The sequence below is a fragment of the Rhipicephalus sanguineus genome, chromosome 4, assembly GCF_013339695.2.
Source record: "Rhipicephalus sanguineus isolate Rsan-2018 chromosome 4, BIME_Rsan_1.4, whole genome shotgun sequence".
NCBI lineage: Eukaryota > Metazoa > Arthropoda > Arachnida > Ixodida > Ixodidae > Rhipicephalus > Rhipicephalus sanguineus.
Window position 1 is genome coordinate 180,151,970 of NC_051179.1, and position 27,902 is coordinate 180,179,871.

General features: G+C 45.8%; 1 protein-coding gene across 1 annotated transcript in view; it reads right to left on the reverse strand.

The window, feature by feature from the left end:
* The window catches only part of LOC125758359 (uncharacterized), a 162,803-nt gene that overhangs the window by 85,237 nt on the left and 49,664 nt on the right, over positions 1 to 27,902 (reverse strand). Inside the window, exons 11-17 of the mRNA XM_049415436.1 lie at positions 27,113 to 27,195; positions 23,271 to 23,389; positions 16,785 to 16,888; positions 10,503 to 10,538; positions 10,315 to 10,442; positions 3,920 to 3,990; positions 1,288 to 1,352 (exon numbers count right to left, since the gene is read on the reverse strand). Of these exons, the coding sequence (XP_049271393.1) occupies positions 1,288 to 1,352; positions 3,920 to 3,990; positions 10,315 to 10,442; positions 10,503 to 10,538; positions 16,785 to 16,888; positions 23,271 to 23,389; positions 27,113 to 27,195 (606 nt within the window). The remainder of the gene's footprint in view (positions 1 to 1,287; positions 1,353 to 3,919; positions 3,991 to 10,314; positions 10,443 to 10,502; positions 10,539 to 16,784; positions 16,889 to 23,270; positions 23,390 to 27,112; positions 27,196 to 27,902) is intronic.

A 27,902-nucleotide genomic window follows, 5' to 3' on the forward strand; every position in this document is an offset into this window, starting at 1 on the left:
AAAATGAGCCATTAAAGATGACGAGGAACTGCTTTTTCGGTCGCATTTGATGGCACTTAGCTGGCATGTAAATATTGTAACTATTGGTCTACTACTTATGCGTAATAATACGGGTGAATATGGTTGTGAATGCTATGTTCCCAAGCTTAACTTTATATGTTTACGTTATTTCTTAAAAATATGGGAATAAAGGCGACTGTGTTTGAAACCTTGGCAGGTGGATCTAACGTCAACACCACAGGTCTCAAAAAAGTAAACTGCGCAATCATGTGTAACATGTTTTTATGCTTGAGGGCAAACTATAGTGCAATATAAAGAAAAATGGTACACCAACATGCCTATTGCACAGTCGCATTTCTCGAAAATGTGTCAAGCCTTTATTGACTTATTGAGTTGCCTTCATGTGTAAGCAGACACCAAGTTCTCTGTGCATCAGGGGCATAGGCGAAATTTTTTTCGGGGGGGGGGGGGGGGGCATCTCCTTGATTTGAAGTGGGGGCCGAGCAGGCAGATGTGGTTAAGTGTCATTGTGGGCTCTGTATGTTATAGCAAAGAAAATTTCGCGGGAGGGCGGGCCCGCTGTGCCCCCCCCCCCCCCCCCGGCCACGTCACCGCTGTTCGTGCCATCTCTTTGGATTGTACTTGCATACTGGCATGGCGAAGTGTATGTGTCGTGTTTTTTGATGAATTTTTGAACTGTACTTTCACATTACTGTACTGCTGTGAATTAGTGCTCAGGTTGCATTGTGTATGTTGTTTCATCTCTTCAATAATGAGCATAGGTTCTGTGGTAGATGAAAATCTATATTTTTACATTGACATTGTGGATGTTATTGTTTTGATTCCAATAAAGTACTACAACCAGCATTTATTGTATCATGTATTTGCTGTTGACTTTCCGCGTCGTGAGTCATGACATCCATACCGAATGCCACAGCAGGCGTCATAGATCTAGTCCCATCATATTTATATTTTCTTGCACTAGAGAAACTGTAGAACGGCTGATAACTGAGGAAGCTTTTCCTCTGTGCAATAAAATTAGTTGAAAGTTCCTTCTAAATTTTTTTCCTTTTCCCTTTTCCTAATGTAAGATATCAAACTTGAAGTTCCTCTTGTTATTCACCGTCCTGGGTTTCCGCAATTTTCTACCTAGCTTTTTCTCTAAAGGTGCCGTTTAACATCGACCTACGGACTCATGGCAAACAAATGAGGGTGAAGAAAAAGCTTTAACGATGAAGTGAAATCTTCCATTACTGCTACAGCAAATAACAAAGCAGTGCGTCTTACCGTTTGTAACCGCATGCGATGTGGCTGAACTGCGAAGACCAACACTTTGCTACCGTCTTCATAACCTGCAGGGCATATCTAAAATGTAACATTATCTCCTTTACCAGCACTGGTGAACTACTTGATGTCCCGTTATGCCTAATTGAGCAATCAGATGTTTTCACTGTCGCCATAAATAGTGGTAGCGGCAAGTGACGTTTCGGATATGTCTTTTGCCATTTATATAGGACTATAGAATCCCAGGAAAGTCTTTACATCATACAGGCGAGGAACTTCGGAACTTCTGCCCGAAATGGCTGCCTAAATGTAACTCAAAATAAACTATCGTGGTGGTCACGCAAGGGCGCGAGTAAGCAGACCACTGTGTCGCTAAACAATGTTTGCACCACAATAATAAAGCCCCTCTCGGCGTCTGTGGATGGGCGGTAACATAATAATAAAAAATGTTAAAGATTTTTCATTATTTTTCAAAAAGTGTTAGAGGCCGAGTGACAAAGTTATTATGTGACTATTTGACACTGTCTCGATCAGCTTTTTTTCTAGAATAACACAAAACACACATCCTAAATTCTCCTTTTGAGAATGTAGGAAGGGCTTAGAATGGAACGATCAACTAGGTTTCATTAAACGCTACAAAATATATCGGGTGCATACTGCAACTATTTGTATCCTCTTGTGTCGCTCATTACGCTGTATGCTGGCCTTTAGACCAATCAATTATTTATAGCTTCGTGACAGAGTCTATTTAAAAAATACGGCAGGTCCCACGCACTCTGAAAATCGATGCAATGCGAAGCAACCAGCAGAGAGCTGCATACATCGCCTGGTTTCTCATTGAGGAAAATGAAATGATTCGTGTCATGCCAACTAGTTTACTATATATCCCATGTGTGTCATGCATGCGTGCATGTACGATCCTTTATATAACGAAACTTATATTGTGGTATATACAATGCATGACCTGTCTTTTATTTTCGACGCGCTCGCGTAGTGCTATACCAATTTTGGTGAATATCCAGTTAACAAAACGGCCGGAAGCGCACCAAGACAGTGACATATAAATTTTGCCGTACATGACATGCATGTTACAATTTGCGTGTCAGGACCTGTCATTTATGTTCGTCATACAGTCACGTCACTCAATACCAGTTTTGCTGGATATCAGCCTAGGGATAGGCCGCGAGAACACCATGAGCGCGGCATGTAAATCATGCTGTATATCAAATGCTTATCATGATTGTCATACCACCGCCTGCCATTAGTGTTCATCATACAGTCACGTCACCAAACACCAATTTTGGGCTATACCAAGCTAGCGAAATGGCCGCGAGCGTACCACGAGTGTGGCATGTAAATCATTCTGTGCATGAAATGCATGTGATCATTGTCATGTTAACCTGCCATTTGTGTTCATCATAGAGTCGCGTCGCGCAATACCATTGTTGCTTTATGTACAGCTAGCGCAACGGCAGCGAGAAGACCATGAGCATGGCATGTAAATCCATTGAGTGCGAAATCCATTGACTGCGAAAGCAGTGATTCACGCATGACTAAATATTTTTTCGTGTGTTCTAATCCACGCCGTTTATCGCTCATCGCGGAAAAAAAACACACGAAAAATGCATTAAGCCTTGAGGAGAGTAGCTGTAGAAAGTCATCTCTGGGGCTTGAAGGATTATTTGAACTGGGGATAAAAAGTTCATCCGAACGGAGCATTTCAGTGGACTGACCGTTCGTCCGGCGAGATGCAAGTGGGGGTACTAAAAGTTGCCCGGTAAGTGACAAATGTGAGGAATAAATGTTAGTTTATTGAGGTTATCTGTGCGGACTAACTGTTGGCCGGTAAGGTGTAAATTTGAGGACTAAATGTTGGCCCATTGAGGCGATCTGTGGGGACTAAGTGTTACACCCGGTGCCATTAGTCGTTAAAGGGATTAATGGTTGTGGCAGCCCCATTATCCCCAAACGGACAAAACACACACCCGTTTAACACCCTCTTGACTTAAAGTGCAAACTATATTATCCAAACTTTCTACAGCTTACTTTACTTTCGCTAGTAGTGACAACTTCTACCTCGGGATATTTGCATCGCAAGAATGCGCAGTAATCACCGCCGTAGCACGAAAGAGCGGGCATGCGGCGGGAGCATAGCGGGTACGCGGCGGGCGTGGCGGTCTCCTCGGCCGTGGAGCAGGCGAGTCCTTCCTGTGACGTCGCATCACCGCGACGGCCGCGCCGCCAGTGTTCGTTGTCGGGGCTAATAGTATATCAAGGGGCGGGACAGAGAGGGGTGAGAGAGTAAAAGCCTAGCCAAGCCAGGACCAGTGCTGTGCTCGCCAGCTCTGCTGTCACCCAGCCCTGCCCTACTTGGTGCAAGCTGCGCATATTTTTTTTATTAGGCTTATCGACGCGATTAGAATGATAAAATCTTTCCTGCAGTTCTTTTGAAAGAAAACTTGACAGTTTTATAGATGTACAATATCAGGACCAGTCGAGATATATAAGCACCGAATTAAATACACACACCTTCGTGTCACACTAGTAAACAACCTAAAAAAGAAACAATTAATTGTAAACGCAGTCAATTACAACTGAAAGATAAAAACAATAAAAAAACCGGAGCGACACTCACCTCATCCACGCCAGTGACGGCAAGGAACGTTTCCATTTGGCCTGCTGACGACATGTCCTCGGAGTCCTCTCCTGCGTGTTGGCGCCATAGAAAAAGTTTCGTTCAAAAAAAATGCGGCTAAGCGTGTGAAGTGTCTCAACAGAGCTTACATTTTTGTTGGCAGGCCATGGCGTTACACCCAAACAGGGCTACTACTCTCAACAAAGTGAAAAAGTAAAGTGGTCAGGTCAAAGTGTATCCTCTCGTCGAGTCATCTTTTATTGCCGCCATAATTGCGCTGAAGATTATGAGAGCAAAAAGCGTCATTGTGGTCAAAACTGAAACAATGCGCTTTGTTGGATATCTTCAGTTTCGTGAACGCGCATGCAAGTACAAGTGGGCTCCTTCACTCTTCTAAAAATTGAACATAAAAGTATGTTCGCTTACCGCTACCTTCCCAGACTTTCTATTTTGCAAAAAGGGCGGATCTTTGTAGCGGCAACATCTACATTGCCATAAAAGTGTACCGTGTGCAATGGCGTCAACATAATAACAATTGCTAGGATTTGTAGGGATCCGAGGCCTTTGTGCGGTCGCTTCGCCTTTTCTGCTGATCCCCGCCCTATCCCGTTCACCCGCAACGGCAAGTGGTGCCACCATTCGCGATGCGTCGGTTCTCGTGATGGCGCTTCGCGCGGTCTCGGAGACGCCATATACGGCGTGAACCAAGGCGTGCGCGCGCCGGGACGATTCTCTTTCTCCTCGGGCGGCGCACAGTATTCCCTTCCTGCCCGACGACCCCTTTGGGAATCACCGGACTGCAGCTGCCTACGGTGCGTTGTCACCGTCAGAGGGCGCGTTTACCGTTGTGCTAGCTCGGGTTCCGTGCGCTAATCCAACGAGCGGTGCCTGGTGCTCTTGCATGGTCGTACTATGCTGAGCTGCACTTGCCGTATGCCCACGCCCTCGGATATTTGCCCGAGCCCTCGCGACCAGGCCCAGTGGTCATCGCGAGAATGCGCAGCATAACCGCGAAGGACCTTTACCCGAGCGGCCTGTCAAAGCGGCTATGCCAGCTGCGACGTAATTGCGGCACCCAGTTGACACCCATATTTTTTTTTTTGCGGGGGGAGGGGGGGGCAGGGGTGCAACTCAGTGTCTCACATTTAATGTCATCAGCAGTTGTGTGCAATGTAGTGTAAAATAACGGTTCTCTTCTTTTAGGGTCGTTGTCCATCAAGGAGATTACGGAATCAGCAACTGACATAATGACAGATGAAACATTATTTTCCGTGCAGCTAGAGAGGGTTTGACTGCAGATCCCGACTACATACTTCTGCAAATTTGTACTAGCCACAGGTGCAAGCAAGGAGAAAGGCTTTGAATACCGGTGGCCTTTTATCAGCTAGACAAGTCCCTGAACAAGCGTTCATAAAGGTAGTCAATAAACTTGTGTTTATTAATGACTATCACGCTAACTTTGACGTATTCTGATTTGAAGGTATGAAAGCCATACAAATTCGACAGATCCCACGCGTTGTGGGAATCGGTTTCATGCGAAGCAGTCAGCGAATACTTCTATACTGTACTTTATGTCTTTGAGCCAAGCGTTACGATGTGGATCAACGTGTTTTTGTAAGTGTAGTAGCTGTGCACATCGTCGGCCTACCAGGTACGTTGACAACACTGGCGTTTAAAGGGTAACTTATGGTGCGACGTAACGTCAGCCCTCACGTTAGAGTACATACGTTAGAGTATTATCGAAACTAAGGGGGCGATCGGAGATCTGTTCGTTCCGCTTGTTCGTTCTCCTGGGGAAGAACAAGCGCGCTGATTGGCTGAAGCGGGAGATGCCACTCAAGGCCGGGGGGTGTCGCCATTTCTTTTTTTTTGCTTGATCTTTTCTTTTTTTGTGACGTCATATCGCGTCATAACGAGTAGGGTGATCGGAGATCTCTGTTCTGCGCCGTTCGTTCTGCACCCATTCTGGCGGCGCACGCGATTAGCCGAAGCCGGAAAAAACCACGTCTCTGAGGGGTGTAGCCATTTTTCTTTTTGCTTGATCTTTTATTTTTTGGTGACGTCATATCGCGTCATAACGAGCATGTCGTCTGCTACAAACGAACGGATCGCGAGGCCGTTCACACGCGTTCTCTCGAGCGAACAAACGGCTTCGCACGGCATGATGCGGCGGTTGCGGCTGCCGCAACAGCTGATTTTCAGAAAATGGCGCTTGCGACGTGTGCTTCTCTTGCGGTAGGAGGTGCGAGATGCGTTTGAAGCCATGAGCGAGTGCGGCGTCGCTTTCGGTTCTCGAAACGAACAGCGCGAACGAAATGAACGGGCTTGCCACTGGGCTGTGGTCCTACGCGCAGGGACTTCTTAGTTCAAAAGCGCTACCAGCTCTTGCCACGTGTCGTCCCGGTCCTCACGCGTGAACGACGGCCCCAGCGGACGCGACGGCGTAGCTATCTGTGGGTGCTCTTTTAAAAAAGCCAGCAGAAGCTCCCTTTGAAGGTCCGACACCCGGGAGCCAAGCCAGACATTCCGGCGGGACGACATTTTGAAAAACTGCGCCAACCGCTACTTTTCTCTTTTTTTTTTTCGCGTGCGCGACTTAACATAGCAAGCACGTTAGAATAACTAACACCAATAAATATCAGCACTCAAAGCTATTGCTGTTTCAGAAACTGCTTGAGCTTGAAAAGAAAAACAATATCTTCTCGTATAACAACTGTATTCATTAGAAGGCGAGAAACACTTCGTTTTGAAATATACGGTCCCCTTGCCGAGGACAAACGATGCGCGTCTACTTCCGGAAAGCTCGCCGCTCACCGCTTGACGATTGGCTGTCCTCATCCTCTCGGCGGAAGAGAGTTGCGGACCACCCACTTTTGTGACGTAACACCGCCAGAACGAACGCGGAACGAACAGAGATCTCCGATCCCCCCCTAGTGCACTTTATGGTGCAATCATGTGAATATCCTACGTAACTTTCTCTAATGTATTCTACCGGGGTAGAGCAATGCTTCAATATAGCTAGTTTAATCATGGGAATACTAATGTAATGCTTATTAGACTGTTATAAAAGCAGAGCCAATACTGGAACCACAGACGTTAATTTGATATGACGCCTGTATCGTAGGAGTACATATGTAGTGTTCATTGCTTTCTTGTAAAATTAGATAGCCAGAACCACAGCCACAATTGACGTTGCTCCCACATTACGCCTGCATAGGCTGTTTTCCTAAACCAGGTTATAGACCTGGCATGACTCTGTGGTAGACTGACTGATTGCCAGCAGAATGCTTGGGTTCGATTCCTGCTGGGATCCTAATTCTTATTCTTTCCAGTCGTCGGGTCAACGTTGCCGATGTCAGTTTTTCTTAACACTCTCTCATTTAAATTACCAATGTCTGTTGTCACCGTTCCTGGGTATAAACTGTGAATAACCTGTGGTGCACACTTGTACACCGCAGCCCGTTGTCAACGGGTATGTGCCACACGTGTCTGGAAGAAAGGGTTTGACGGCGTACGCAACAGGATTTTCAGGTTATTCATCTCGTGACCCGACAGTCTTATTCGTCAAATCCTCTTACCCTCCCATACCAATTTTGGTCTACACCAAGTTAAGGAGAAGATCGTGAGAGCACCCAGACGTAGACGGCTAGATAAATTGATAGATACGTAGATAGAAGCGCTCAAAGTGCCAAAGGTTCGCTAAGAAATGCTTCGCATTTAAAATATGAATTCTTTTTGAATGGTGCATGTCTTTTTTTCATACAATTCGTTATGCACAGCAATTTTGTGCAATGCTTAATTTGGTCCTCTTTTTGAAGTTTCCTTTAACATAACCTTTCGTTTAGTAGCACAGTCTTCTACGCCTTCACAAGCCGTGTTCTGCAACGCGTGCTCAGAAAAATCGAACATTGCCCTTATATTGCAAAAGCTGTTTTCACTCTCAGTTTTGTGTTTTTCACCCACGAAAAAAAAGTAATAGTTTTAAAATGCAACTATGTGTGATATTTTGGGCTGAGGTATCAGTTTCTCAAAATATGCCACAGTTATGCCACAAAATATGCCAACCATTCAAATGCATATCACCTGAACAAAAGAAAGAACGCGCATTTGGGTTTCAGCAAAGGAGAAAGCCGGAGGAGATGCACGTGTATTGTTGTACATACTGCACGTATGGTTTAGTGCTTTGAATGAGTTAGTGGCATTAGAGAACTGCAGGCATTCCACGCACAACCCGAGTGACGAAAGTGAAGGACTCACAATCACACTCTTTTTAGCTGCGCTCTGGGTTTCGTCGTCCTTTAAGTGCGCAAAGTGCGAGCACTTATGATATGCCGTACAGTTCGCAGGCATGAGTATATTTAAGAAAAAGCACGAATCTTATCACCTAATGTTCGCAGGGGGCTCCACTCAGTATAACCGCTGTACTCGTTCTTCACCAACCCTGGTGTCACCTAACAAAGGTATGTTTGACCTTCTTTCTGCAACACAGTCCGTACCAGTCGTTACGCGCATGATCGGCCCAGCAGAGTGTCGCCTAGCAACGAAAGCGTTGCTCTTCCTTTAGTGCTTCTTTCTGTGCATGCCTAATCTTTCTTACTTCTTTCTGCGGCTTTATTATGCAGCTTACAAATATGCATAGGGAGTGATGAGAATCTTCACGAAGGATGACATATGACCTGCCCTTTCTTGAATGCACATGCTCGAGCTTTTGTGATAATTCTGGTACATGTCTGCTTAGAGCACGACAGTTGCGGTGTCCGTGGCAAGAGATGTACGTTTCCCTCATCCAAAGAAAAAACACAAAACAATGTCCTTTGGAGTTGGCTTAGAGCTTGCATGCATTGTAATGTCACACATTCGACCACAAGCATCGTGTCGTTCAAGTGTGTTCTGCCCCTAACAGGATAATTAAGAAATGCAGGTGATTCACAGATATTCTTAATTATGAGTTGTGCCATTTGTGCCAGACAAGTATCCCCTCTTGATCCAATTACGTCCATGTTTAAGCATTACAATTTCTCTCGAAAAAACAGCGTTCCGGCTCTTGATATGCGATATGATCTTGATATGATTTAGGCGCATGAATACATTTACATTCACTGTGTTATTTTCTGATAATATCATTCAGCATTCGTATATAATATGCACATATGTACCAGCCAGCTACTATTACGCTACGATTTCATACATTTCTGTGGGTTTTGCGAGAAGCACGTAGAACTGACTTAAAGCGGCGTGCGGCGAGCGGTTTTTATATCTATTTTGCCTAGTCTTCACTGCTAGGAGCAATCTTAATTCTTCGCGCACTTCTTTTCCGCCTTCAGCAGCTTCACCGCTTCGCGAACTTCCCATTGTGTCAGTTCGCACATTTCCATTGGGGATCCCACATTTGAAGGTGAACAAAATGGCTAATAGCCCTGTAACAAATATACGACTGGTATTTACTGCCTCATAACACATTGTTTCATAAGCCCCAATCACACATTCAATGAAAGTGCACGAGAAGGAGGAAAATAATTTAGGTGTTATAATCAAGCCGACCTAATGCTTAAACTACATAGAAGCTGGACCAAGGGATGATAGACTGACACGTGTATCATGATATTGTTATAAAATCTCTGGTCTTCATTGATACTGATGGGACGACCACATTTGAATAATACGCGTGGTTCAGCATCATTACTGAGTGCATGTTAACTCCAAGTCGCCTGCAATAGGGGAATGTTTTTTCGGTTGCCTCTTGTGATGAGCGAAGGCAACGCGTTTGGCCTCGGTCACCGCAATTGTCAGGTTCTATAAGAGCCGTGTACTTGAATTATTACAATTTGGCAATGCGTGTGTTCCGAGAACCACGTTCCATATGAAGTCTTCCGCAAAGGTTCGCATTTCATAGTGTACGTCTGTAGACGGTGTATTCAAACCGCACAAGGAAGCGCAAAAAAAAAAAAAAAAACATACACACACGAGGCACGCGCAGCAAGAAGTGCGACCGCGCTTCCGTCGCTGTGGCAACACCTGGCTGATCAAAGCATGCGATGAGCGTAACTTCCTGGAATGCATCGAAGAAAGAAGCGCGAAGGAAAGAAGAGGCGCAGAGTGGTGGCCGCATAAAATCTCCTGCAAGCCGTTTTGTGTAAACAGTATACCGTCTACTGTACACCGTAACCTCTACTTTTATGTGAGAAGGCTCGATATTGTGAACCGGTACTAAAGGTTATTCCCGTAACTTTATTTTAAAAGTAAGTTTGTGCATTTTTAGTAAATGTAATAGCGCCAAGGTTACTAGATAACTTCTATTTTAGAGCTACACAAACTTGTGAAAATGTTCGCCATTGATAGACGTTACCGTGCTTAGAGTGTAGGGTCGGGCAACTGAATAGCTGCACTGGACTTACCAACAGCCGATGATCTCACTGCGACGCGAAGGTCAGGTGACGCTTCTCCAAAAACAATGGCATAAGAACTTCTGATGGCAGCCTGTACCTCGTCCGGTAGGGGGGCAGACTCAAGGAATCGGACCACCCTATTAGATAGAGGAGCCATGTCAAGCACGGACGCGCTCAACTGCACTATCTTGACTTACTTGTTGCATGCCTCGATAGAGTCTGATTCTGTGAAGCTGTGAAGAGAAAAAAAAAAACAAGGTAATCCAAAGTACGTGCAAAATTATATAGTGCGTATAATAAAAAGCATCGCCTACTGATGCGAAAGAAAATCACTGGATAATTGTTTACAATAATTTGAAAAGACAGAGAAGAAGAGAAAAGGTAAACGATATGGGAGGGTACAGTCTCATACCATGCTTTTGGATGGGAATGCAGGGGGTGGACAGATAATGAATACAGGGAAAAAGAACAGCAAGGGTTCCTGTTAAAGTCGTTCACAAAGGACGATGCTTCGCAAAAAGCGCAGTAGTGCTTGCACAAGCTTTCATAATATGAGGAACTGAAAAATCCCAATGTGATCCACTGTTAAATAATGCAGATGCCGAGACCGGTGTGGTGAAAGTAAAGAATTTGTACGAAGTTAATGTTCAGCGGAAGTTATATGTCAGAGTTAGTCAAATGAAGTCAGTTAACGGGAATTTGTTACTACGAAGCACTTTTTGGGAAAGGAAGTTCAAAACAATCACCAACGATTACGATACTGCCTAATTTTACGTGAAAGAACGCACGTTGCACGAAATACACGCCTTTTGCAGCCCCGAGTGAAGCATACCGCTGCTCTCCAGATGATTAGGAAAGAAATAGTGGCGGTGTTCACTTGTCTGCGCACGCACGCACGTCTACTAACACGATGAAAGAAGCGCGAACTGCGCGCTACTTACGTGCTCCGCTGTCGGCATTTATGTTCAAGAGCTTCTAACCTCTCTGTTAATAAAAACACACTAGAGACGCGCATGATATGATCAGGGATCATGGTGACGTACGTAAAGTGGGATGGACACATAGGCGAACACAAAGGCGGGGCAAGCAGGTGGCTCACATTTTTTGGTCGCGTCGGTATATGCTAGATTACGTGACGTGCAGGCGTAAGGAAAGATATAGGCAACCACGCAAGAGACGCACAGTGACCCTACTGGGATTAATTTTACGCCAATTTTGCACCAGTTGTGGTATACCGATGCGTTTGGAGCCGCATTTCGGTTTTTTAACATGAAAGCGTTTTATGCCGGGGTCCCCCAAGACTTCAGTGACGTATTTCCGTCACGGAAATGGCGTCGAAAAAATATACACGATCAGGTGGCAAAGAAAAAAAAAATACAGTGGCTTAGCTCGTCTATGCCAGGATATACGTAGCGTTAGCAAAGGTTCAGCTGATTATTCTTAGCTTTCCAGATTGTCTAGGATTATTAGCCTTCTTCTGTTCATTCTTCTTCTTCGTACGCTGAACCGCTAATTGCCAGGCAACTACTTCGGGATCCGATGAGATAAGCTTCTCGGCTCTTCTGCACCGCTAAGCAGCATTTGCGCTCTCCTTCTCCATGGCGTTACCCACCTGCAGACGCCAGTCAGAGGCGCTATCAAGCGGCTGCAGCGCAGTGTCAGACGGCGACTGCACAGCGAAGGCGAATAGCTGCGCGCGCGCCGGCGCCAGTGTGCCCGCCATGGCTACGACGTCACACCTCTCGAATGCGCAGACCAGCAGCGGCGAGTCGCGCGCGGCGGTTGCGGATTCTGCGCGCGCGCGGGCGCCAGTGTGTCTGCCGCGGCTACGACGCCACTCCTCCCGAACGCGCAGACCAGCAGCGGCGAGCCGCGCGCGGCGGTGGCGGAGAGCGCGTGAGATGCCGGCTCTGGTGAGCCAGCTGTGTGACATCACTGATCTTCGCGCATGCGCAGCACGGCTCATGAACATCCACGTGAAATCGGCTCCGGCTAGGCAAGTGTAGCTAACGCTACAAAAGTTCCGTCAACAGCCATCGAACCCACTACCGCTCGGTCCGAAACAACAGATGCCGGGCACGCTATCCACTGCGCCACGGTCACAGAATCTAGCGGCTTTACAAACGCGCCTTGTATATCTACCACTCTCCCGGTCGGCGGGGTGGGGTTGCCCTGTGGGAGCGGTAACGTAAAGTAATTCGTCATTACTGCGGCCTCCGCGATTAGCACCTGCAACGCGTTACACGTCCTTCCCATTAGGCCCGTTTTCAATAGAAGTTCAATTTTGTCAATGCCTTAATACACCGCGAGGTGGCGACCTTAGCCAAGGGTCGTAAAAGCGTCGGCCTCGCTGATAGCTCTGCGATGGGCGCCTGCCTCATCTACCGGGCCGGGCTACCGGGGCGGCACGACGCGCTTTGCATTTCCCTCTAGTCCGGCCGTGGTGTTCAATCACATTTTAACATGCCGCGGGATGGCGACCATGTTCTGCGTCCAATATGCGACGCTCTTCAGGCTATCACACTTCGTTCTCTGATTTCGCTTTCACCGTTAACTACTACACCACAAGGGTTTGTTTAATCATTTATCAGGGACGTTAGTCGTCGGGATGGAGATGTATCACCAACCATAAAAGTGGGCACATCCACGTTAAACGGTGATTTAGTACCAGACATCAATATAGATTGTGCAAACTCTCTTATATCAATATACAGTACACACTCAGCTACTTCTGTAAGAGCGTGCTTTACTTTCGTGTTATTCCGATTCCTGTGACGGAGGGATCATCCACGTTTGTTTTCGAAATTTTCTTGAGCAGCTCCTCATTGTTGTTTCTTGAGGTAATTCAGTACCTTCAAAAATGCAATTTTTCCAATTTTTTTAATGTTTTAATGTAGCATTTTGAAGTTCTTTGTCTATTCAAGAATGTTTAGCAAAATGATTTGCGTTATGGCCTCATGCTGTTCGAAAGTTATGAACCTTTTCCCAACCCCTCCTTGACGAATACTAAACCGAAGATTAAAGTTGCTGATTCCACAGCGATTCCACAGCTCCGGCCATCTCGTCATAATTATATCTTCGTATATATATATTACTTAATTCTAAGTAGTGTAAGTACGTTCTAAAGCGTTTCGAAACATTTTGTCGCATATAATGCTTTCGATGTATTTAAAAATTCCCACTAGAGGGCTGCGGGCCGCTGCGGCACGTTGGGCGCACTTGCGTTCGGTTGTCTCTGCTTTTATTGCGATAGCAATTATATGGACAGTCTCGGCTAGATTTTGCCGTCGCCGTCGCCGTCGCCGCCGTCATGCACCGTATATGTATAAGTATGTATATATATATAAAGGCCCCAAAGAAAAATAACTCAGAAAAATGCTTCCGAAGCGCGGAATCGAACCAGGGACTTCTTGCTCCGCAGCGAGCGGCGCTATCCATACGCCACGAAACGCAGATCCTCCACGTAGCTAACGGCGAGCGTTATATACACACCATTTAGCGCTGGACGGACTCAGAGACAGAAGGCGATAATAAGCGTTTCTTCATTACCAGCGAGGTGGCGCTATGAGCCCGACGGGCGCATTTAAAAGTCGTCGGCGAGCTCGCTCGCTTCTTCCTATATTTGCGCATGGGAGAAGCTTGCCCTTCCGCTGTCTGTTCGCGCGGTTTTCTCGTGGCGCGGGGTAGAGGAATGTTTCACGCTTTCACCGTGATGTCCGCGCTCATGTTACGGCGCGTACGAATGTCACTCGAGCTCAGGGACGCCGCTAAACGAACAAACAGAAGGTGAGCGCGAACTATCAAGTGTCACAGCTCGACACTTGAAGCACGCTAGTTTCCTTCGCTGCTTCGGCCGCCTTTGCAACAGAAGCGTTGTTCAAACTGAGAGTATCCATTGGCGAGCCTCACTTCGTATAGCATTAGTTCCTTGCTATCGCATTCATTGGTTCGCCCTTGCGGCGAAACTGTGACTTTTTTTTATTACCACTTTTGGAGCTCTCGGATTTATTTTAGGCCTTTCAAGGAGTAAGTTAGAGTACTTTATGAAATGTGGCAAAGTTTAGGACGAAAAGAAAGCGTCATCTCAAGTTATACCAACCGTGAAGCCTCTGTGGGCAAGTGGACGTGAGTCCGCTGGATGCTAAACTAGCAAGAAAAAAACGTGTACTTCAGCTCACCGAAAGAGACTGTGCCGCTTCGGTGGAGAGCCCAAGCTATGAGCCTGGTGAATTTAGACATATTGGATGTTTCAATATTACATGGACGTTCGGTCCACATCATTCAAGGCATTTTTCTCAAAATGTGATTTTTTGCATCCTGCAGTTGCGCGAGCAGTGGTAGCTTACCTTCTCATGAATGTTTTCACATGAAATTGTGCTTGCTATTTCTTCATATATGGAGCTGTGCATTCAAGCAGAATGACATAAAATGAGCAGTGATTTGTTGTACTATGATCATTTGTGTACAAAAGAAGCCTGTCGGACGTGAACTTTATCTGTCTTTTTATTATAATGTGCCGTCGTTTGAGAGCTGCACGCGCAGCTGTTAAACGACGGCACATGAAGGCAAATTAGTGCAGAGGAAGAAGGCCCGCTTCCCACTTAAAAGACCAGGGTTAGAGTTGCAGCTGTAGATGGTTGGCTTTTATTTTTAGGGTCCTTGTTACAGCTGTATTCATTTTCTTCATTTATTAGTAAAACCAGATTCAGTTGCTGTACATTGCCACAAAGAGCAACAGTAAATGCGAAATAAATACAACAAATTTGACAGTGAGCGTAACTATTGGCAGCGCCACCGCGCGAAATTCAACAAGAACATAAAGCGCGCAGTAAGCGCACGAGCCAACGGCCTGCTATTCAACTGCCGGAAGAGGAGTTTTATCGCTCAACGTGACAACTACGATCTGACTCTGTTTTCAGAGTATTGAAACCTTCACTGTTTCCCGCTGACCGAATGTCCATAACTTTCAGGTTTTCTTTTTATGCGGGACGGCGGCCGGCAACCGAGTGCAGCGCATCGAATATACGCAGGCGGAGTATCCTATTCGGGAAAATCTCCGAGGCCATACTTTTCATTGCGTTTTTCTTGAATCTAGCGCGGTGGCGCTGCAAGTAATTACGCTCACTGCCAAATTTCTTGTACATTACGTAACATTTCATGTTACTTTTGTAGCAATACGTGGCAACTGAAGCTAATTTTAAAGACCAAAAGAAAAATAAATGTGACACTAAACATAACACCAGCACCACTTTGGTAGATCTGCGCGCAATCCTTCAACGAGGACAGATTGCAGGCTGCCGATCGCAGCGTCACAATCGGCTTGACCCTGTTCTGGCTTCACTTTCGAAGCTTGTTAAGAGCACTCTCCTGTTCTGCTACACTCTACTACGACTAATCGGTCGGACGAAAGCAAATTTAGAGGATGTGAAAAGAAACTTAGATGAGGTGAAAGCATCCCCACAGGTGAAAGCATAAATTGTTGGCTTTACCAATAATTTTTTGTGCAGGATTACGAAGTTTCTCGCGCTGTAGCAGAAATGACACTCTCTGCCGACGACTTGCATGACCTTTCTTAAAAGGACATGGGTACCAGGCTTTTGGCGTCAATGATGATGCATGAGTGCGCTTCTCAAAATCTCAGTTTACTCAATTGAAACATAAATTGCAGTCACGGTCGCAATAGTTTTTCGCGCGATGACGAAATCCGAGCAGCTAATATTCCCTAGTGGCAGTCCGTACCTAGTTCAAAGAAATAAGATCGACGGATATCCGATTGCTAATGTCGGTGAGTGCGGGGCCTCCTGGATCGGAGCGCTTTCCATTGTCCTATTTGCTTTCAATTCTAGTTTACAGTCGCGGTCAGCAATACGTGGTCTGCAGAAACAGTGCCCATGCAGCAATCACCCCCCCCCTCCCCTACATTCAATTCTAGAAGCTCGAAATGTCGTCGCTGTTTTGACGTCGCATACTGGAACGCCATCGGCTGCGACGTATCAAAATGTCGACAACTTGATTCAAATCGAGGGAACAAGAAAGCAGCCAAGTAGCCGAGGCATTTCTTTTGCCGCCACCGGTCTAAATAAGTAGCCAAATTGGCGCGAGGCAGCTAAAGCTGGCAACCCTGCGTGGTGGTGGGTGATTCGCGTGCAAAGCGTAGAAGGGGACTGGACCCTTCTGACCCTCACCAGCACGCCCTCTTTCTTTTTTCTTTTTACTAACTGCTGCCTTTTGACTCACTCACGCTGGCCCCATCCCCACCCCATTCTCGCACTTGCCCTTTTCTCCTCCGCTCTTCGGGTTGGAGAAAAGAGCACAGAACGAGCACATGCCCGCGCTAAGGCAGCCTTGAAAAACACAAGTCGAAACGTTGGCTCAAGGTACGCCCGTGTTCCTGAATTTTGCATCTGCTATTTTTAGTATTGCACCTTGAGAATCCTACATTTTCTCGGCAACATGGCTGCGATTGAGTCATTTATTACCTTTTGATTTTTGAAAGGCTTTGCACAGCTGACCGAACGTCCGGATGCCTGGAGAATTTTTCATAGGCTGCCGTAGTGACGACAAACCCCTCAGGAACGCTCATCTGAAATGGTTATATTAAAATGGAATTATAGCGTATGTTACGTAAGTATACGTCGACGGGTACAAAGAATGTCGCGACGCGAATGAGACAACATTGAAAGGATAACTACAAATTTACCCTGCCGTACTCATCGGCACAACTGTTAGAATCATATTAGCTAATCTCAATCGAATGCAAAAAAAAATGTGGCGTAGAACACTGCTTATGGGCTCAAGCTGATATAAAAAGGAATAAAACCTTTGTGTCGCAGTCTGACATACATACATACATACATACATACATACATACATACATACATACATACATACATACATACATACATACATACATACATACATACATACAAATAACATTGATGACAGGTTGTGCGTGTTTGTCCGGCTCCTTGTAGATATTGTTCGACTCTTTCAATCGCGCTTTGGAGTGTCTGTTCTATTTGAACATCACTACCTTCCTTTACCCGTAGGGTAATATCATCGGCATGTAAAGTGCGGTTAAGACCCTCAATTTCTTGTAGTTTGGCTGGTAATTCGATTAATGGCAGGTTAAAGAGCATTGGCGATATCACTGACCCCTGTGCTGTGCCTGCGCTACCAATCTCGATCTATTGCGAGACGCGATCTCCCAAGGTGATCTGTGCCTTTCTGCCGGTTAGGAAATCACGAATGTAATAGTATGTTCTCCTTCCTAATCCTTGCTCTTAAAAACTGCTGACGATTTTTACATGTGTTACATTGTCGAAAGCGTGCTTTAAGTCGAGGCCGAGGATGGCTCTAGTACAGGAGTCGGCAACCTGCGGTCCACAGGCCACATGCGGCCCCAGGCACAGCGTCAGAACAGCCCTTCCCCCCCCCCCCCCCCAAATAGCCGATGAATACCTCCACGACTTCCTGCGTTTATCGGTGAGCAACCTCGATGTAGATCTTAGCTAGTTGGCTAAGAATGCTCAACAGCAAAAGTAGCATTGGAAGTTTTCTTTTCTTTTGCTCGCCATTTATGTTTGTAATTTGAAGCCTGTGATATGCGTGCGTGCTGAAAGTAAACTTGATTTATATTCCAATTTATACATCATGAATGTCAGTTCGCTGGATTTTTTCTCTTTGCCTGTTAGGTTCCCTGTCTTTGCTGGGCCTAACTGATTGTCCATATCACTACGCGTCTCCTCCTATTGCTGCTGAGCACGCTGCTCTATATCTCTATTTGGTCTTGCTATCCTCGTTCTGAGTCTCCTGTTGTGCCGCTGACGCTTCCATCTCCTTTGTAGCCCTTCCTTAGTCTCCCACATGTGCAGGCGCCTATAACTTGGAATTGCGCCTCTGTTGGAACTATTTGTGTGGCCGCGGTCACGTCTTTCTTTATCTTTGCAGTCCATTCATTTTCCCCGTTGGTATCATGTCTAATGTTTGGAAATTTATCAAAAATTTACCATTCTCGCCTTCTTGCCCTTGTTGTTACGCGATCCCGCCGTGACTGTTATTTCGATAATGCTATGGTCGCTGCCTACATCTTCCTGCGTGTTTATCCACTGCGTGTCCGTTATGTGTTCGGTGAAAGTAAGGTCTGGCGTGCTGTCGACGCAAACACTGGTGCCTCTCCTTGTGGGAGCTGAAGGATCGGTTACTAGGATTAGGCACTCCTGTTGCGCGTCTATCCAGAGGTTTCTGCCATTGGGGGTCTCGAATTTATAGCCGCATGCCGTGTGTTGAGCATTCAAATCTCCTCCAATTATTACCGCACGATTATCAGATATAGCGAGGGTTTTACAAAATAATGCTCGGAATTTGTGTTGCTTACGCCGCTGTTTACTGGAAACGTTTAGGATAAAGATGCTCTCTGCTGATTTTCATTTAGGTATAACCTCTATGAAGATATTGTCAATATTTCTAGCTCCTGTGTCATGTTGCACGACCGTTAGGTTCACTTTACGAAAGTCGTAATGGCTTTCGTCTCACCTTCGGCACCACCAAATCATTTATATCCTGATAGCTTTGCTGTGCCGTGCGTTTCCTGTATCAATATATCTGGGCTTTCGTTGTTAATCAGGAGCTGCTGTATGTTGAATCTTTTTCTATCGTATTCGCTACAATTCCATTGGCAGATCGTGTATGAGTCTCGTCTATTTATGGTGGCGTTACAGTTTACCTACTCCCTAAGTTATGGCTTGCCTGTCGTTTTGATGGGACGACCCCCACCGGATTGTGGTCCCCACGCTTTCTATATCCGCGATGTAGGTCACTACGGTATTAAGCTGCAGCTGTATTTGTTGCATGATCCTTGCAGCCATCTCCTCAAGTCTTGCCTTGATTCTTTGCTCGACTTCTTCCAGATGCTCCTGAAGTGCAATAACTGGTTTGGTTTTTTTCTCACTGTTTTCCGCTGTATCTTCCGTGGCTTTGCGTTCAGGTGGAAGAGCTACCTCTTCTTCCATGTCTGTTTTCGTTTCCTCCGCCACAACTTGTGTCACTTCTCAGGTTTTCTGTGATTCCTCTCCTGATCCTGTTATTCTCCTCTTTGAGCTTTCTGTTTTCCTCTTTTAATTCGGCGTTACTTTGATTAGAATGAATCATCATCGGCCTAATCTGTTCTAATTTTTTCTCTTGCTCCCTGATTTTACTTTCAAAAGCAGCCTGGACGCCCACGCTACCTGGAAACCGCGTCCACCCAGCTCATCCCTAAGAGTCCAGCGGGGCCGTTGCTGGTGCTTTCTTCTTCGGCGCTGTGAGATCTGCCCTTTTAAGCTCGGAGGTATCTTGAGTTGACTCTAGACTTGTATTTTGACCTTGACCTGGATCTATTGCCGGACGTTCAGCGGCTCTTGAGTCTAGAGAAGGATGCCGATCTGTCTCTTCCTCGAGCACCTTGGCTCTTGTCCCTCTTCTTGTTCTCTGACTGTTTTCTTCCGTACGGTCCTTGGCTGTTCTCATACAATACCCTTGCTTCTCTGGCTCTATAGAATCTTCTCGCTTCTACCACTTCTTCTTCCCTTCTGGCCTTCTCCCAGCGGCATTTTTTTCTTCAGGTATAGTAGCTTGTACTTAGCCTTACATTTGCGATCCGCTGAGGGTGATTCTTGCCGCAGAGCTGGCATTTTGCATCACATTCGTGTTCTTGCGGTGGGTTTTCAATTCCGCACCCTCTGCACACCTTCTCGTGGGGGTTAGGGCTGACGTCGGCACGATGGCCTAGTTATCCGCACTAGTAACATATGTCAATCCGCTTTTTGTTGAGCGCACATTTGGCTAGCACACACCCGTATTTCGCGTAGCTTGGGACGTAATGCCCATCGAATAAAATTATGACCTTTGTGCTGTTCCCCATCCTCTTGGCCATAAGGACACCCAGATTCTGCGGCGTCACAAGGTTCTTCTAAATGTCTTTTGGGGATTCTTCCAGGGATATCTCCCTTATTATTCCCTTGGATGTATTTTCCGGGGCGGCTTCGTGCGCATTGGTCTCGAAGTCTTGGTTGCCTATCTTCAAGCTGGTAATAGGCCTGTACTTTGCAGCACGGTCGTCGGATGGTGTACTGACCACTAAAATGTTTTACTTGTGATTGGCACACACGATGATTCTCCTCTGGGAATTCCTGTGGCATTACGCGCACAGCGTGCTAGGCAATCTAGTCCGTAGTCGGTGACCTTGAAACATTCACGTGAACGCACGATAATCTTCCTTAAGCAGTAGTACGGAAAGCCGAGCTAGTTGGTACGAATTCATAGTGCAATAGCGCAAAAAACACAGGGACACAGGCAAGAGAGACGATACAGGCGCTAACTTTCAACTGACATTTATTTTTTCAGAAACACACATATATACATACAGACAAACAATTGGTCATGCGCGGTGACTCCGTCCGACAGCAAAAACAAAAAATTCAAAAAGACAAAAAATTCTCACTTTCCCAGTCACAGCCCTGACACCAGCAAATCTATTTCCTTATCCGACAGGGATAAAGATGGATGGCTTATGCACATATCTTTGAACCGTGAAATGAAGAACGCTTCGGCTACCTCTCTAGCTGCTTGATCGTCGTTCTGAAATAATATGGCTGTGTCATCAAAACACGGGGTACATTTGCACTCTGCGCAGTGAAGGGATAGGTGGCTACTTGGCTCGCCATAATGGGCTGCCACAGTTTCCGACCCTTGTTTTACTTATTCCTTGTCAAATCATCGCTTTGGAAACGTTTCACTTGGTCTTTGTTTCCAGGAGAACAGGATTCCACATTAGCTTGCTTTATATTCCCCACGGTATGTCAACCTGGCTTTTTCTCGTGCTCCTTTTTCGTTATATCTTCACCGTCCACACTCACAACCTCCGTCTTGCGGCGCTAACCTGAATTATTAGGCTGTCCGGGGGGACCAGATCATCCTCAACGCCTGGCTAGGCCTGACTAGCTACGGGGGCGGCGAGAACAATGGCGCTGTGTGTGTGCTAGGTAGACGTAGATGCCGCGCGGGCGTGGCTCTTCAGAGAAGTGATCGATACGCCCAGAATAATTGGTCCACCTACTTGATTCGGATATCCAGGTGTTCCTTGGAGCCGGGGGTTGGGGTGAGTTTAAGAGTTTAGTCATGATGGCCATCAACGCATAAGGCCAACTACAGAAGCTAGCAAGCAGACGTGGACACAGCACTCTTTTCCTATTGAAACTAAATGGACCACTGTTGGTTTGAAACGCAGCAAACCGGCGAGTGCGCGTAAACGCACCACACACACAATTACATGAGCACACGCTTGCACGCACGCGCCGCAGACATGGAAATGTGACACCAAATGCACACACGATCTCCTACTCCTATCGCAAACATGGCACCATAAGAGTTTGGTTAAGTCAAGGAGATTGCACTCAACAAAAACTCAATGATAAATATTTCATGCTGTTCTGCCCGAACATTAAATGCCGGAGAGCCAGCATCATTCTTTAGGTTTAAGAATTTCCTACTCGAAATTTCAGACCCCATAAGTCGTGTATGTCAGGCAAACTGCATGCCTATGTGTACTCCTGTGTGCGCGCGCAGCGCTCGCCTTCTCTATCTTGTTTGTCTTTTCAGTCCCCATTTCTCGTACCCACAGTTTATAGGGTAGCAAACTGTCTGGTTAACCTCTCCGACTTTCTTCTTCTGCCTTTTTTCTCTAACTGAACGAATGACGCTAAACTTAGAGGTAGGGCTCCGTGCTTTCGGATCAATGCGAACTCTCCAGTAAAATTTTTGTCAATTCGGATTTATCCGATTAACTCCTATTTTAACGGCCAATATGACCTTACTCCGTTCTTTATCGAAAGGGCACGTTCTAAGCGGTCATTGATACATCGGCCCGTTCAAAGAATACAAAGTTTACATCGCGTCAATATTATCTCGCAGACCGCACCCAGCGCAAATTTACCAAAGGTCTTGTCGCGCACGGAGCGAGTGACGTCCATGTATGTAGGGCTCTCGGGAGCGCGAGACGGCATCTTTGTATATGGTTCCCTGGTGGCACAAGGGCCGCCAGGCGACATCAAATATACCGGCCCTACTTACAGGCAAAGAGCTAAGCAGCTGTAAGTTTGTGAATATGCTTGAAATTAGAGTGCGTTAGAGCACGAATATGCGTTGGCGTGGTCCCACGCTATGGTGTTCTTTCCATTCTTTCTATGCTTTGTCCACAGCAAAACAGGTCCCTCCTTGGAAAGAGCAAATTCTTGGCGTGTTGTAGCATTCCTCACAAAAATTTCGGGTCAGGTGAATGTTAAATCAGCATACGCCGACACGACGCATAATTTTGGAGGACGAGATAAAGCTCGATGTTCTAAAAATAAATAGTGAAATATAGTCAAGAGAAAGCAGGAAATGGCGGCCGAGAGAGAAATTTCTTTACAGTAGCCCACGAAGGGGTGACTATGGCTGAATAACAAAATCGACTGCGGGAAAATGGGGCCACAAGTGGAAATATAAGGATGTTGTCTCACGTGGCAATACTGCTAAATTGCCTTTTTTTTTCAAATTGAAAGGCCTAGCAGTGCAGGATCAGGAGTATTCTTGTAGACTAGCCTAAACTGCACAAGAATCGACAACTGGGCCAGTTGACTGCAGCGCCCTTAATATATTTACACCGTAGAGCTAAACTGGCGGGTTAAAATGCTCCTGGACTAATCAACACTCACTTGGACTTCATCCGCAGCTTTTTGCCCCGCCGTAGCCGCCTTAAGCATTCAACAATTTTCAAACCGGCGCAAGTCATCATCACTAAGTAAGAAAACATTAGGATGCATATATTCTTCCTAAATCTCTTATTCCCATTTCAAAATGTACCGATACTCTCCCATGAACACGTAGCTTATTGCACGTAGGCGCACTCGTTAAAAGCGCATAATTGAAGTAAGCCCCACAGTACGTACCTGCATTCCGTGCTTGGCGAGCAGCCTGAGGGATGCGAGGGAAGCACCCTTACCTCCAGCCCACCAGGAGCTGCGGCAAGCGTCCTCATCCAGTGACAGCGTGTCCGTGCATCTGGGTGCTGCGGAAATGGTTAGAGCAGCCGGCCTTTGCACATGCGCCTGAAGCAAGGTCAAGTTCGAGACGCATCTACGTGGTGTTTAAATATATGCTACGCTATGGAAGGACAGTGTTCCTGGTTGCCATATATATATATATATATATATATATATATATATATATATATATATATATGGTTATCTTAATTTTATTTACCAACGGTTTCAACCGGTGGACCGGTCTTTGTCAGGGCTTCTGAGCAAATGCGGCGCTATGCGAACGTCACAAATCGTCTTGGTCAGTTCGTTGAAGAATGGAAAGGAAGAAAATAATAAATGAGTCAGGTTGAGAGTGGTGACGTATGTCAAACAGTTCTTCTCGGCTAATTCGTTAGAGCAAGCGAAAAAGAGAATGGGGAAACAAGCGCCGTGTCGGCGCAGTGGAGCAGGTGCCGTAGATACGGGCGAAAATAAATGAATGAAATAAATAGGTAAAATGAAAAAAAAAAGTGCAAAAAGGAAACAGATAGCATAGCGCGGCTTCCACGACGTGAACGGGGAGATATTGAAGCATTACTGGACCCCGGAGGAATACATTAGCGAAAGTTACGTATGATATTCACATGATTTCACCATAAAGTGCACTGTAATCTGTAGTTTCGATAATACTGGCGTATGTACTCTAACTTCAGGGCTGACGTTACGTTTCACCATAAGTTACTCTTTAAACGCCTGTGATGTCGACGTGCCTGGTAAGCCCACGATGTGCACACGGCTACTATACTTACAAAACACATCGATCCACCTCCTAACGCTTGGCTCAAAGACATAATATGCAGCATAGAAGTACTCGCTGACGGCTCCACTGACGCATTTCCGTGACGAATATGACGTTGTAAAATATAAAGACTAACATATGGCAAAGAAGAAACTAGAAGAAAAAGTTCCGTCACCGGGAGTCGAACTTACGACCACTCGATCCCCAGCGCGCCGCGCGAAACGACTGCGAAACAGACGACACGTTCTTCGTGATACTAACGGCGTGCTATTTATATATGCCATTTGCCGGTGGCGATACTCAGAGATCGGGGTACATCAGCGTGTTTGCGTTATCACTAGCGAGATGGCGCGAAGGACTCGAAGGGCGCGCTTTAAAGGTCGTCGCCCCGCGCGTTGAGATGAGCGTGCGCCTCTACATGGCGTGGTCGCTCGTGAGCGCGCGCGCGCTTATTTTGTACGTCTCACGCTCTCACCACAAGATTGCGTTAAAGTTACAGAGAGCACGAAGGTCACTTCGCTCACTGCAGCGGCCGCTTTTGTCAAAGAAGCGCGCTGCTCACAAACAAATAAGTCACAACTGCGACAGTTCGTGCTCATCCGGTGTATACTTGTGCGTTCGTTTCATGCGTCCTCCTTTGTATTTTACTAGCGCGCTCTAACTGTCGAGCTGTGACAGTTGTTAGTTCGCGTTCATCATGTGTATGTTCGTTCCATGCGTTCTTTCTGCTTGAGCAGCGCGTTGAAAGTTTAGAGATTACAAGTTGTTTCTGTAGCAGTCATTCCTTCGCCCTCGGGGCGGAACAATACACAACAAACGCTCATCTACGTCTGTGAAGACACGTTTTACTTTCGTATTATACCGATTCCTATGACAGAGGGATCAGGCATGTTTTGTTTTTTTACCTTCAGCTTTGTACTGAAACAAGGGGCAAAACTTTTTGCAGTGTATACCTAACACCGCACAGCGTTGCCGCTGCTGGACCCTTAGAGCGGGGCGCGAAGGTGGAACGGTCACGTGTCGCCAACCGGCCTATCGCAGGAAGCGGCTGCTGCATCAGAACCTTTCGCTGCGTTTGAAAGATAGAGGGGGTCTTAGTTCAACCAACTTCCGGAAAACCACCGCCAGCAACGGTGAAATGGGACGCGCCGGCCACAATACGCAGCCGCGCTGACATGACGCGAGCGGTTGCCGAATGCGAAATCGTGGAAAGCCGTCAGGGGAAAGGAGACCGAAGCTAAAAAGAAAGAAAAATGTGACATGCACGGAGCTTTTGCTTCTTTGTAATTTATTTCTTAAGGTGCTCACCGACACGGAGGAAATTGATTCCACACGATTAGAACCGGCCACTACGAGGCATCCCTCCCATCTAGTCTTTCAGCAGTCTGGCTACCTGCTCCTGTGCTGCCCTTCTCAGCCATGCCGAAAAGAAACAGATCCAGTAGCGTGTTTACTCGACAGTGTACGCTAGACTCACCATGCTAGAGAATAATAGGAGAGAATGTTTTCTGCGAACCGTGCGGGACAAAAGACAATTGCACGGCTATGTTCAAGTGTTGGCGTCTTTTCTGCATCCTACAATAACATTTTTGTCCTGTTTGCGAAAAACGTTTGCGGTGTTTTAGGCGTGTAGTTTTTCCCTTATTACGATTTACCAACTAGCCCAGCAACAAGTACTTCTATGATGGCAACACCGTGCTGATCCGATGAAGTCGCGCCGTAGGACAAAAACGGCAGGCTTAGAGGATGAATCTATGACAAGGTAAAGCGCATCAACACCAATGCGTCAAGTCAGCGCCTGCTTTCTTTGGCTGGGGAAATTGTCACATGTCCAGCAGCTTCTTCGCTCCCCGAACATGCGAAGCAGCTACCTTTTCTAAACGACATTAAATAACTGCAAATGTGGTGCTTTCAAGCAATAATAAGATGAAATGCGTAATCTTTTTGTACATGTTTATGCACGGCAAATTTGCTTTGCTTTTTCACCGCTGGTTGTTGCAAAAGTTTTTTTTTGCCAAAGCCAGTACTGCTACTGGAAATTATTTTAAAAAATATTCATTCTGTCTTGAATTGTACTATTTTAATTCGATTCGATGTTTAAACTTTCATATTCGCATAGGCTTATTAAAAAAGATGACTGCTTTGTGGATGTAAAATTTTACCTTAGAACATTTGTTTTCAAGGAATTGATTATTGCTGCTTGCTAAAATGCCTATAGCAGTGTAAAACCAAATACTATCTAGTTTTATTCTGCGTAAGGCACAAAGGACTGACCGCTCCTTGCGTTGTTTTTTTTTTTTTTTGCTCTGAGGATAACTTTGAAAGGTGACATGATGTCGAGCACAAATGCAGTTATTTGGCTTGGTTTATAGAATATACAAATAATATTAGCACGGGGAATCAAAATGTGCGATTCAACAACAAAGGAACTGCCGCCAGTAAACTTCGCTACTAATTATTAAATCAGAAATATTGTCATGCAAGAATTGCAGTCAGCATTTCGTGAGAAACACCCGCCTCGAAAGAATGTTTAACATTCAATCAGTTATTATATAATTCAAGCCCAAACGGCGTCTATATGAAGCATTGTTCCGCTTATCGGCTTAAACAATATTTACCTGTGTGCAACAAAGCCCCGACATTTTTGAAACACTCGCGCATTTCTTTGCAGAATTAAGAAACGCATATTTTTAAACTGGTATGAGTGTCAACATTTTTTCCGTGTGGACAGTTGGTTCGAAGTCAGCTGATGCAATTGAAAAATTGTAATATGTCCTGTAAAATAATTTCTTTTTAATTGCTTGTTACAGAAAGCTTTTTAATTTGCAAAGAAAAGCGCCTCAATTTTTGTTCCAAGTAACCCTCGGCTCTTGAAATAGGCTATAAAATGATATCTGGGCTGCCATGTATACAAGTCATTTTAAATATCCCGTTAACTGTACAGTAACCTGATATTGCGAATACTCACGAGCTTTGTCTCCATCATGAAGCGTGAGAAGAAGAGGTGTCACGAGCTTCTTCTCCCCCAATGAGCACCGACTTGAACTTTGCCTGGAAAGAGAAGCGCGTTGTGGAGGCTGAAACAAGTGACATAATCGCCAAATTGTTTGCAAAGAATTCAGGCCTAAATGTTAAGCTCCACATTAGCTTAGATCATTGGCTATGAATTTGTGTGATTCGTTGATATTAAGTCTAGTTGCTGGAACGCGTCCCCTTTTTTTCCTTAATACGACGACTGTTTCTTCAAGGTCTGATCGGTCGCGAAATAAAAGAGATAGAGAAAATGACAACTTCCTTGTTTGGAACATTTAGGTACACGTAACAGCTACTTCTATACATAGTCGCAGTTTTAACAGCAAAGCTGTTTGAGGCAGCCGTAATTTGTGCGGCCTATCCTGTGCGGCCTGCCCTGTGTGGCCTATCAGATATGTTTAACAGAAACTGGGTAAATCCTACTACTCGCCACTGGTCCGTTAAATATGAAGAAGACAACAGTTAACCCAACAAACGGGTATGTTCCATAGAAATTTATGAGGTCTATCAGAAGACTATCATCATTATAAATGGTTATGCGCCACAAAACCTGGCTAAATCGCGCTACTCACCACTGGTCCACTTAAAAAAGAAGCAGGCAACAGTTAGCCCAACACTAGGGGACGGGAAAGGCAACGGCGTCTGCGAGAAGACTCCGAAGTGATGAAAGGCTTACACCAACGACAACCTACCCGTAGATCTATGAAAGGTGCGAACGCTTGGTT